This window comes from Lampetra fluviatilis, chromosome 63 (genome assembly GCF_964198595.1).
Source record: "Lampetra fluviatilis chromosome 63, kcLamFluv1.1, whole genome shotgun sequence".
In the NCBI taxonomy this organism is placed as follows: Eukaryota; Metazoa; Chordata; class Hyperoartia; order Petromyzontiformes; family Petromyzontidae; genus Lampetra; species Lampetra fluviatilis.
The window spans coordinates 3,311,006-3,323,970 of record NC_136337.1 but is presented as its reverse complement, the minus strand read 5'-3'; the positions used below and the strand labels follow the sequence as shown (position 1 = coordinate 3,323,970).

General features: G+C 55.4%; 1 protein-coding gene across 1 annotated transcript in view; it reads right to left on the bottom strand.

The window, feature by feature from the left end:
* LOC144951648 (uncharacterized) overlaps nt 1–12,965 on the bottom strand; it is a 106,788-nt gene that overhangs the window by 20,645 nt on the left and 73,178 nt on the right. The window contains exons 13-15 of the mRNA XM_078881940.1: nt 5,598–5,736; nt 3,429–3,551; nt 2,382–2,570 (exon numbers count right to left, since the gene is read on the bottom strand). Of these exons, the coding sequence (XP_078738066.1) occupies nt 2,382–2,570; nt 3,429–3,551; nt 5,598–5,736 (451 nt within the window). The remainder of the gene's footprint in view (nt 1–2,381; nt 2,571–3,428; nt 3,552–5,597; nt 5,737–12,965) is intronic.

Here is a 12,965-nt window from a genome sequence, read left to right as displayed (position 1 = left end):
GCAACTCAGTGGCGTCGGCGGCGGCGGCGACGGAGCCGCCACGGAATGTCGCGACGACGCTGCGCAACTATCGCCCTCGCGCCTGGCACCGATGCTGCCTGGACGCGTCTGCCACACATCCCCGATACGACGGCGGCGGCGGGGGCGGCGGTGACGGCACCCTGCAGCTGAATTGGCAGCGGGGAATATCGCAGCCGCGTGGGAGGGGCTGGCTAAGGGGGCGAGCTCGGCACACGGGGGAGGGGGGGGGCTCCCTTTCGATGTGGGCGAAGCTTTGCCACGACAGAAATGCCGGAGCCATCGGTAGAATATACCCTTAGTTCTTTTGGTAAAGTCACCGTGTAGGTAAACAATGAAATTAAAATTAATAAAAAATAAAATAATAAAATCACGACATCAAGCGAATCTGGCTGTGACGGTCCCACCTGATGACGGAGACTTGTGTCGCCTCCGAAACGTCGTGATTTTATTGTTTTATTTCTAATTATTTTAATTTCATTTTTTACCCACGTGACTTTACCTAAAGAACTAAGAGTATGAATCCTTGCAGTCACGAAACTTCAAATCTACAGCCATCGGGAGAAGCTGCAGACGGTACCAGGGCTGGGGTGAGGGGGGGGGCGGGGTGGATGGGGTGAGGGGGGGGCGGGGTGGCTGGGGTGAGGGGGGGGTGGCTGGGGTGAGGGGGGGGGCGGGGTGGCTGGGGTGAGGGGGGGGGGCGGGGTGGCTGGGGTGAGGGGGGGGGCGGGGTGGCTGGGGTGAGGGGGGGGGGTGGCTGGGGTGAGGGGGGGGTGGCTGGGGTGAGGGGGGGGGCGGGGTGGCTGGGGTGAGGGGGGGGCGGGGTGGCTGGGGTGAGGGGGGGGGCGGGGTGGCTGGGGTGAGGGGGGGGGCGGGGTGGCTGGGGTGAGGGGGGGGGCGGGGTGGCTGGGGTGAGGGGGGGGGGTGGCTGGGGTGAGGGGGGGGTGGCTGGGGTGAGGGGGGGGGCGGGGTGGCTGGGGTGAGGGGGGGGCGGGGTGGCTGGGGTGAGGGGGGGGGGGCTGGGGTGAGGGGGGGGGGCCCTGCACCACCGAATGTCCCTTCGGCCTGGCCAAGTTCACTTTGCTTCGTGCTGTGAATCTCTGTTATGGTGCCCCCCCCCCTCCCCACACAGACACGACTACCCTACTGGGCACCTACGAAAGTAGCTGGAGCTGAGCCTGGGATGTACTCACCACCACTGTGTCAACCACTGTGCCACCGCTCCAACAACAACAACAACCACAGCCACCGTTCACCACTAAGTTGCGGTGACGCCACCCTCGGCGCTCCTGTGCCAGGCCAGGTGCACTTTGAGGCCACGTGAATTGTCGAAGTCTCGCAGATGGACCAGACTGGAAGATGCCCCCGCTCCCCACACAAACACACTCACACACTAAATTTTGATTTCGTGACTGCAGGGATTCATCTTCTTGGCTCTTTCGGTAAATTCACGTAGAATGGAAATAATAAAATAATTCTCACGACGTTTCGGCCACAACGCAAGCGGCCGTCCTCAGGTGAAGAACAGGTCTGTCGATAATTCTTCTTCACCTGAGGACGGCTGCTTGTGTTGCGGCCGAAACGTTGCGAGAATTATTTTATTATGTTTTATTGTATTATTATTTTATTATTTCCATTCTACGTGACTTTACCGAAAGAACCAAGAAGACACACACACACTCTTTACACTCTTTACGCGCAGATGCATTTACAAGAGGATCAGTCGTGTCTACGTGCACACGCACGGCATAATTTGTGCCCGCTGGACAACGATTGGGGCGACGACATCAAAGAAGGGGCCCTAACCTGACTGTGCAAGGGGTAAATACACTGGAAAGCTGGATTTATGCACAGTCTTCATATATTTCGATTTAAAGCTTTCGTGACTGCAGGGATTCATCTTCTTGGTTCTCTCGGTAAAGTCACGTAGAAGGGAAATAATAAAATAATAAAAATAAAACATAACAAAATAATTATCACGAACGTTTTGGCCACAACGCAAGCAGCCGTCTTCAGGTGGAGAACTCTGCCTTCTCAACAGACCTGTTCTCCACCTGAAGACGGCTGCTTGCGTTGTGGCCAAAACGTTCGTGAGAATTATTTCGTCACGTTTTATTTTTATTATTTTATTACTTCCCTTCTACGTGACTTTACCGAAAGAACCAAGAAGAGTCTTCATATAAGCAACTCATCCTCACGCTACACTGGCGGGGAGGTCACGGGGAGAGGGGTAGGAGGGTGGTTACCGACAGGGCAAGCAAGGCCTGATTTCAGCACGCTACTCAGGACATAAGCAGCACCACGTGGCCGCCTTGCCACCCGAGATGTGCGCTCGTATCCATCCCTTCCTGGGCCTCGCTCACCCTGTCCAGGAAGGTGTAGAGCCGCACGGCCTGCTGAACGTGGGCCCGCCGGCTCTCCAGGCGGCGGCGGAAGTCGTCGGCGAGCGGCCGCAGCTCCCGCGCGGTCCTGGCGCACTGCTCCAGGCCGGGCTCCGCGTCGTTAAACGGCTCCAGCTCCCGCACGACGTCGTCGGCGTCGTCGCAGCGCTCCTGCACAACGCAAACATCGTCGTCAGCACGGTCGTCATCATGGTCGTCGTTGTCGGCGTCATTGTCGACGTTGTCATCGACATCGCAGACGTCGTCATCGTCGTCGTCATCGTCATCAACGTCGTCAACATCAACGTCATCGTCGTCGTCAACGTCGTCAACGTCGTCATCGACATCGTCGTCAACGTCGTCATCGTCGTCAACATCAACGTCGTCGTCAACGACGTCATTGTCAACGTCATCAACGTCGTCATCGACATCGTCGACGTCGTCATCGACATCGTCGACGTCGTCATCGACGTCGTCATCGACATCGTCGTCATCAACGTCGTCATCGTCGACGTCATCAACGTCGTCGTCATCAACGTCGTCGTCATCAACGTCAACGTCATCGTCAACGTCGTCACCATGGTCGTCATTGTCAACGTCATCAACGTTGTCATCGACATCGTCATCGACATTGTCGTCATCGTCGTCAACATCAACGTCGTCGTCAACGTCGTAGTCATCGTCAACTAAATCGTCATCGTCGTCGTCAGCATCGTCAACGTCAACGTCGTCACCATCGTCGTCGTCGTCGTCATCAATGTCGTCCACTGAGCTACGTGTAGCTCTTTTTCAGAAGCGGCTTATCACGTGTGAAAATGTACAGCAGCCAAATAAACGCACGTTGATTCTAAATGTTGAGGGTAAAACCGGAGGACCTGCAGAACATGCAAACTCCAAATATGCAACAGGCATCAGCAGGGGTTGGGACCGAACCCACGACCTCCTGCATAGCAAGCGAGGGAATTAACATCTCGCCACGGCGGCTCAACTACAACGATGTGACGACGTGGGGGTTTGTTTCTGGATCACCTTGGCTCTGGCGTAGAAGCTCTGGAACTCCTGGTGAGCGGTGCGCAGGCAAGCCAGAGAGTCTGGGAGAGCGTCCGTACACCGCAGTCCGACCTCTCCCTCTTGCTCCAGCCAGCTTTGCGCCTGAACACCACGCAGAGTCACGGGGGCGGCGAGCGACGTTTGCTTCGGCGACTTGATTTTTTTCTTACGAGCGTGAACTTTAATCTGCGGCGATTGCACGTGCGCCGAACCACATCGCTCCCCCCCAGCCCTCCACCGTGCTCCTCAATCAGCCCAACTATCCGGCCACCAGAGGTCGCAAACGGGTTTTGATTCCTTACCTGTACCCGTATTCGGCCGCACCAGGGTCGCAAATGGGTACCCGTACCCGGCCGGGTACGGGTACCCGTTCCCTATCCGTACCCGTACCGTACCCGTACCCTACCCGAAATGAGTGACAAACGGTTACTCACCAGTGACTCACGGCCTACCCGTACCCGGCCGCACCAGGGTCGCAAACGGGTAGCCGTACCCGGCGGGGTACGGGTAGCCGGGTATCGGGTAGGGTACGGGTATCGGGTACCCGGTTGCGACCTCTGCCAAGTCTTCACGACTCTTTTTCCAGGAGGGTCCCACCAAGTCTTTCGCAGTAGGGGGCGATGATTGCCGCGCCAAACCCCAGCGGTGCCATTTTTTTAAATTAGAACCACGACGCTGGCACGCAATGGCCGCCTCATTCAGAACCAATGACTCACACAGAGACCCATAGACTCATACGGAGATCAATAGACTCACATACAGAACCATAGACTCACATAGAGACCCATAGACTCACATCACACGGATCTAGAGATTCCCATACAGAGCCATACACTCACATAGACGTCCATAGACTCACAGAGATCTATAGACTCACATACAGAACCACTCGCATAGACACCCATAGACTCACACAGAGATCTACAGATTCATGTACAGAGCCATACACTCACATAGACACCCAGAGACTCACACAGAGATCTACAGATTCATGTACAGAGCCATACACTCACATAGACACCCATAGACTCACACAGAGATCTACAGATTCATGTACAGAGCCATACACTCACATAGACACCCATAGACTCACACAGAGATCTACAGATTCATGTACAGAGCCATACACTCGCATAGACACCCATAGACTTACACACATCTCCATAGATCCACATACAGAACCATAGACTCGCATAGACACCCATAGACTCACACAGATCTATAGATTCACATTTAGAGCCATACACTCACATAGACACCCATAGACTCACACAGAGATCTACACATTAATCTACAGAGCCATACACTCGCATAGACACCCATAGACTCGCACAGCGATCTACAGATTCATGTACAGAGCCATACACTCACATAGACACCCATAGACTCACACAGAGATCTACACATTAATCTACAGAGCCATACACTCGCATAGACACCCATAGACTCACACAGAGATCTACAGATTCATGTACAGAGCCATACACTCACATAGACACCCATAAACTCACACAGAGATCTACAGATTCATGTACAGAGCCATACACTCACATAGACACCCATAGACTTACACAGAGATCTACAGATTCATGTACAGAGCCATAGACTCACATAGACACCCATAGACTCGCACAGCGATCTACAGATTCATGTACAGAGCCATAGACTCGCATAGACACCCATAGACTCGCACAGCGATCTACAGATTCATGTACAGAGTCATAGACTCGCATAGACACCCATAGACTCACACAGAGATCTACAGATTTATGTACAGAGCCATAGACTCGCATAGACACCCATAGACTCACACAGAGATCTACAGATTCATGTACAGAACCATAGACTCGCATAGACACCCATAGTCACACAGAGATCTACAGATTCATGTACAGAACCATAGACTCGCATAGACACCCATAGACTCGCACAGCGATCTACAGATTCATGTACAGAACCATAGACTCGCATAGACACCCATAGACTCACACACATCTCTATAGATCCACATACAGAACCATAGACTCACACAGACACCCATAGACTCACATAGACACCCATAGACTCACATAGACACCCATAGACTCACATAGACACCCATAGACTCGCACAGCGATCTACAGATCCACACGCGCAAGCGGGCCTTACCTGCGTGGCCCTCTTCTGCAAGGGCCAGTACGCCAGCAGGCGGTCGAGGCGGTGCGCGCAGGCGTTGGACAGCATCACGAGGTTGTGCACCTGCTCCTCCGCCTGCCCGTACAGCCGCGTCGCTCTCTCCACCGCGTCTCTGGGGGAGGGAGGCAGAACGTGGGGCGGTCGACTTAGCATCCACCGCCGCGAACGTGCTCGTCCGTTCGCGAACGTGCGAGCGCGCTGCTTGCCGCCATCGCCGCCACCGCCGTCATCGCCGCCGCCGTCATCGCCGCTGTCGTGGTAGCCCAGCGGTGGTGCGTTTTGCCGCCTGTCGCAGAGGCTCCACCACTCCCTGCCACCACAGTTGGCACAGCAGGGGGCACAGCTGGTGCATCTGTCAACTCGTCTCGGTCAGTCAACACGTGGCACCTGCTGGCTCTGTCACGTGACTTCCTGTCAGCGAGCCTTCGACACTTCACGTGGCCTCGGAGTGCACCTGGCCTGGCACAAAGCCGTGGTGACGTCACCACCGTGTAGCAGATAGCATGCCGCACTACGAACCCGGCGACCCGAGTTCGATTCCAACTCACGGCCACCACCAGTGACGATATTCTGAACCGGTCCTGGGCCTCCCCTAGGCCGACACAGCCTCAAATGAGTACCTGGTGCGGTGTGTAAACATCACCAATGGGGAGACAAAGGCGGCCGGGCGTGGTGTTGGCCACCCACCCCCTCGTGTGCCGTGCCGGCCTTCATAGGTGCCACTCGCTAACAGCACTTGCCCCACCAGTCTGTTACAGGCTACTCGGGGGATCTTTGTCTTTGGCACGTTCTTCAGAGTGTGCGTGAGTGTGTGTTGAGCCAGTGCGTGCGAGTTGAGAGTGTGTGGTGTTTGTATTCTCTCCCCCTGGCTCTGCGTGGGGTTCCCTCTGGGGATCTCATCTTTCCTCCCACAGCGCGAAAAATGTTCGCTGGTTCATGGCCAAAGAGACATGCCAACGCTGAAAAACTAACCTGCAGACGACTCGCCCAGGAGATCACGCACAGCAGCGACATCGCTAAACATTTGGCAGGACCCTCCCGAAAAAAAAGTCTTGAGACTCGGTTCAGCGTTCCTGAATGATAATAAAAATAAGAGGAAGAAATATCCCACGCACCCTGAACAAAAAGTCTTGAGACTCACCGAAAGAAGAGGTTAAATATTTCTTTAAATGTCAATTGGTGCCTTTCTGTTTGACAAGGGCCCCACTCTTGTTTCCGTCTCCGCTCTTTGCCGATTGTTTTCCAGCCCGGGACTCGCTTGAGAAAGGCAGAGAGCTTGCTCGCAGTCTCCAAGGACTCTCACTTGGCTCGGAAAACAGGGCGTGCTTTTATGCGTGCGCATGTGTGTGTGTGAGTGTGTGTTTGGGGAGCGGTGGTGTAGCGGTTAGCGCGCTGCGCTATGAACCCGGCGACCCGGGTTCGATTCCCGCTCACGGCTAACACCGGTGACGATTATCTGAACCGGTTCTGGGCCTCCCCTAGGTCGACTCAGCCTTAAATGAGTACCTGGTGCAGTGTGTAAACATTGCCACTAGGGAGACAAAGGTGGTCGGGCGTGGTCCTGGCCACCTACCCCCTCGTGTACCGTTCCGGCCTTCATAGGTGCTCGCTAACAGCACTTGCCCCTACAGTCTGTTAAGGCTATGCGGGGGATCTTTGTCTTTATCTTTGTGTAAGTGTGTACGTGTACGTTTTGTGGGGAGCGGTAGCGTTGCGCTACGATCACGGCGGCCCGAGTTCGATTCCCGCTCACGGTCACCACCAACGCCAGTGACGATTATCTGAATCGATCCTGGGCCTCCCCTAGGTCGACTCAGCCTCAAATGAGTACCTGGTGCGATGTGTAAACATCGCCACTGGGGAGACAAAGGCGGTCGGGCGTGGTGCTGGTCACCCCACCCCCTCGTGTGCCGTGCCGGCCTTAATAGGTGCTTCTCGCTAACAGCACTTGCCCCAACAGTCTGTTAAGGCTATGCGGGGGATCTTTGTCTTTGTATACGTTATGGGGAGCGGGAGTGTATTTATGGATGTTGAACTTATTTTCGCACCACACACGGCTAACCGTGATAATGTGAGTGCAGCGTTTAGCGAGCCGCGCTACGAACCCGAGTCCGATCCCCGCTCACGGCCTACACCAGTGAGGAATACCATGAACCAGTCCTGGGCCTCCCCTAGGTTGACTCAGACTTAAATTAGTAGCTGGTGCGGGTTTGTAAACAGCAGCATCGAGGAGACAAAGGCAGCTGGGTGTGGTGACCGCCACATATACGCCTCGTGTCCCGTGCCGACCTTCATAGGTGCTGATCGCTAACAGCCCTTGCCCCGACAGTCTGCTACAGGCTACACGGGGGATCTTTTTAAATCCTTTATATTAAGTTCACTTGCTTGCTTGCTTGCGCGCTTACGACCGTGCAAATCTTTCGGTCGTTTTTTAACCCACTTCCCGTGATCCAATCGAGCTGACATTTTGCACACAGACTCGTTGTGCGTGACAATTCATTTTCGTGAAAACATTTTTCCAAAATTTTCAACATTTTAGGAAAAAAAAAATTATATTTAATTACCAATTGCTTAATGGTGGCAGGCAATCATCTGACCCATAGGTGGCAGCCATCTCAAGCCAGAGGACGAGAGGACTCTAGCCGCCCGTTTCAAAGACCAATGTGATAAAAATGAAACTCTTACTCAAGAAAAACAGAAATGAATAATAAAATAAAACCGATGCCACGCATATAAAGGATTTATAGTGAAAAACTTTGTTTTTACGGGTTAATTTTTTGCAACTGGACACCGCGTACATTAATGTTAAGTTACACACACACACACGCACATTCATCTGTATGCGTGCAGGCATGTGAACCCACAGTGCGGCATGTGCACGCATTTATTTATTAGTATTCCTACACTTGCTGAACCAGGAAATCCTCACTGAGTCTGAAGACTCGTTTACAGGAGGGTCCTGCCAAGACGTTATCAACAGGGGGGGGGGGGGGTGGGATTCTACTGCTGCTACTGCTGCTGCTGCGTGTGATCCCAATTTCAGGGGTAATCTTTCGGCTCTTGCGATGTTTTTTTGCTTTTGCCCAATACCACAGCTAGCTTTTATTTATTGACTAGCGGTAAGTACCCGGCGTTGCACGGGCGAAAAAGGCAGACACACATGTGGCTACACACACAAATCGACTCACACACATAAGAGTTACACACACAAATGGACTCACACATACATACATAGAGTGAACAACAACAAGCGCCATTCGCCACTAAGTGGCGGTGACGTCACCACGACGCTTGTGCCAGACCATGTGCGCCTTGAGGCCACGTGAAGTGTCGAAAGCCCGCTGGCAGGAGGTCACGGCGCAAACCCAGCAGGTGCCACGGGTCGACTGACTGAGATGACTGGCTGATGCACCACCTGTGGCCCCTACTGTGGCAACTCGCTGTGCTTTAGTCACCCAGCGCTCCGCTTGTTGTTGTGAGCGTCGCTCCTCCGCCCTCCGTTGTTGGAGGGCGACTAAATCAATCCGCGGCAGGGAACCGAGAAGAAGAACCCAGAGGACACCCGTTGCACGAGAGGTGAGCGCCCAACTACGCTGCATTCTACACAAGGGCAAAGGTCCCCCGGGTAGCCTTTACAGACTGTTGGGGCAAGTGCGGTTAGTGAGTAGCACCTATGAAGGCCGGCAATGCACACGAGGGGGTGGGTGGCCAACACTATACCCGGCCGCCTTTGTCTCCCCAGCGCTAGGTACTCATTTGAGGCCGAGTCAACATAGGGGAGGCCCAGGACCGGTTCAGATAATCGTCGCCGGGTTCGTAGCGCAGCGTAGCACTGACCTCTGCACCACCGCTACCCCCAACTGCATTACACACACGGTGTACACCACGGTGTTCGAGCGTTTCCATGACGCTCATCACCGAGTCTCAAGACCCTTTATTAGGAGGACCTTGCCAAGTTTTCGCAAGAGTGGAGATGATTGAACGGGATAATCCCAACTTCGCGAGCAGCTAATGAAGGCGGACACGGAGCAGCGACGACGAGGGGGGCGGCGGTGTGAGCGCCATCTCGCCCGGTCGCCTTTGCCTCCACCGGCGGCGATGTCTACACGCCGCACCAGGCACCCGTTGGAGGCCGAGTCGAAACACGCGTGTGTAACCTTCTTCTTGGTTCTTTCGGTAAAGTCACGTAGAAGGGAAATAACAAAATAATACAAATAAAACATGATAAAATAATTCTCACGACGTTTCGGCCACAACGCAAGCAGCCGTCCTCAGGTGAAGAACAGGTCTGTCGGAAAGACAGCGTCTGAGGACGGCTGCTTGCGTTGTGGGCGAAACGTCGTGAGAATTATTTTATTATGTTTTATTATATTTTATTTTTATTACTTTATTATTATTTCCCTTCTACGTGACCTTACCGAAAGAACGAAGAAGATGAATCCCTGCAGTCACGAAAGCTTTAACGCGTGTGTACGTTCGTCCCGCGTGCGTGCAAGTACGCGAGCCGGGAGCCCTGCGTAAACACGCGCGCGTGCGCTGCTAGCGCTTGTGCTGCTGCCGCTGCTGCCGCTGCTGCTGCTGCTTCTGCTTATGCGAAATGCGGAGCTGGAAGTGGCTCTCGCGGAGCGGCGTGGGCGTTGGTTGCACTCGGGGAGGAGGAGGAGAGCGGCTCGCAGGCCCCGTTCTGCCCTCGCGTGAGAACAGGCCGTGCTGTGTGCGGCGTCGGCCCCGCACTGGCACAGCTGTGCAAACCATCGCCCGCTTCCCTGCCAAGTGGCGTTGGTGCACGCTCCACCCGCCGCACCCTTCCCGCTACACGCTACCACCCACAATGTTGTGCCCCACCACGCCCTACTCCACCACAACCTACTCCACCACACCCTACTCCACCACGCTGGTGTGCTCCACCACACCCTACTCCACCACGCCCTACTCCACCACGCCCTACTCCACCACGCCCTACTCCACCACGCCCTACTCCACCACGCCCTACTCCACCACGCCCTACTCCACCACGCCCTACTCCACCACACCCTACTCCACCACACCCTACTCCACCACACCCTACTCCACCACACCCTACTCCACCACGCCCTACTCCACCACACCCTACTCCACCACACCCTACTCCACCACGCCCTACTCCACCACGCCCTACTCCACCACAACCTACTCCACCACGCCCTACTCCACCACAACCTACTCCACCACACCCTACTCCACCACACCCTACTCCACCACACCCTACTCCACCACGCCCTACTCCACCACAACCTACTCCACCACACCCTACTCCACCACACCCTACTCCAATTCAACCTACTCCACCACACCCTACTCCACCACGCTGGTGTGCTCCACCACACCCTACTCCACCACGCCCTACTCCACCACGCCCTACTCCACCACGCCCTACTCCACCACGCCCTACTCCACCACGCCCTACTCCACCACGCCCTACTCCACCACACCCTACTCCACCACACCCTACTCCACCACACCCTACTCCACCACGCCCTACTCCACCACAACCTACTCCACCACGCCCTACTCCACCACAACCTACTCCACCACACCCTACTCCACCACACCCTACTCCACCACAACCTACTCCACCACACCCTACTCCACCACACCCTACTCCACCACACCCTACTCCACCACGCCCTACTCCACCACAACCTACTCCACCACACCCTACTCCACCACACCCTACTCCACCACACCCTACTCCACCACGCCCTACTCCACCACACCCTACTCCACCACGCCCTACTCCACCACACCCTACTCCACCACAACCTACTCCACCACACCCTACTCCACCACGCCCTACTCCACCACGCCCTACTCCACCACGCCCTACTCCACCACACCCTACTCCACCACACCCTACTCCACCACGCCCTACTCCACCACGCCCTACTCCACGACACCCTACTCCACCATGCCCTACTCCACCACGCCCTACTCCACCACACCCTACTCCACGACACCCTACTCCACCACGCTGGTGTGCTCCACCACACCCTACTCCACCACACCCTACTCCACCACACCCTACTCCACCACGCCCTACTCCACCACGCCCTACTCCACGACACCCTACTCCACCATGCCCTACTCCACCACGCCCTACTCCACCACACCCTACTCCACGACACCCTACTCCACCACGCTGGTGTGCTCCACCACACCCTACTCCACCACACCCTACTCCACCACACCCTACTCCACCACGCCCTACTCCACCACGCCCTACTCCACCACGCCCTACTCCACCACACCTACTCCACCACGCCCTACTCCACCACACCCTACTCCACCACGCTGGTGTGCTCCACCACACCCTACTCCACCACGCTAGAGTACTCCACCACACGTGGCCACCCTCACGACGCGCCTGTCGCGTCGCTCGCCGTCGTGGCGTCGACGTGGGTCGCTCGCTGCTCTCGACCCCGGACCCTGCGGCGCGAGTTGGATTCCGAGTCCCGGCGAACATCAGTGGCGAGTGAGACCTGAATCGGGGCAGAGCCCCCCAACCCCCCCCCCCAACCCGCCGCCACCCAGACCAACACCCACACACAGCGACCGGCACGGTGAAGTACGGTCAAACTACCCCTAATGACCCGAGACGGTAAGGATACGTCTGCATCCAGCAGCGGATTAACAAAGGGGTGCAAATTTGTTAAAACGCTACCGTTTAATATTCATCTAGCCCAGGGGTCGGCAACCAAAATAACAAGAAGAGCCATTTCTTTCCAATTCGGTACAAAATTCAGCATTTCAAGAGCCGCAATGCATCTGAGTACATACTGTACATACGTACATATCGTCAAGAAGCAGCCCGCAAAGAGCCGCATGCGGCTCCGGAGCCGTAGGTTGCCGACCCCTGATCTAGCCAAAGTAGTTGCACAGTAGAAGCTAAAAGCGCAGCCCCTGCAACTGCTCGCTCTCACGCCACTGCTGCCGGAAGGGCCTCCTCCACCAGAGGCAGTTCTGTAGAGCTCTTTCTAGAAGGAACTTGGCCTACTCTTTACCCCACCAACGAGCGACTTGCCGACCAATAGACTCACCGTGGCACTCACGTTTATACTCCAGGGCGCACGGAGGGCACGGAGATGGAACCGGTGGACGCCGGATTGCGAAGTCACCATTGCACACCAGGTAAGGCCCCCAACTGTGCTACGATACCAGCTGTTTTTCAGAAGGAGATCTGTGACTAGCGACGAATGACCGCTCCACAAAGGTGGCGCATCATCGTCGCGTGGAAATTTATGACAGCTAGCGAATACTCTGAACGCACGTTATTTCAAAACACGTGGATGGGAAAAAAATCAG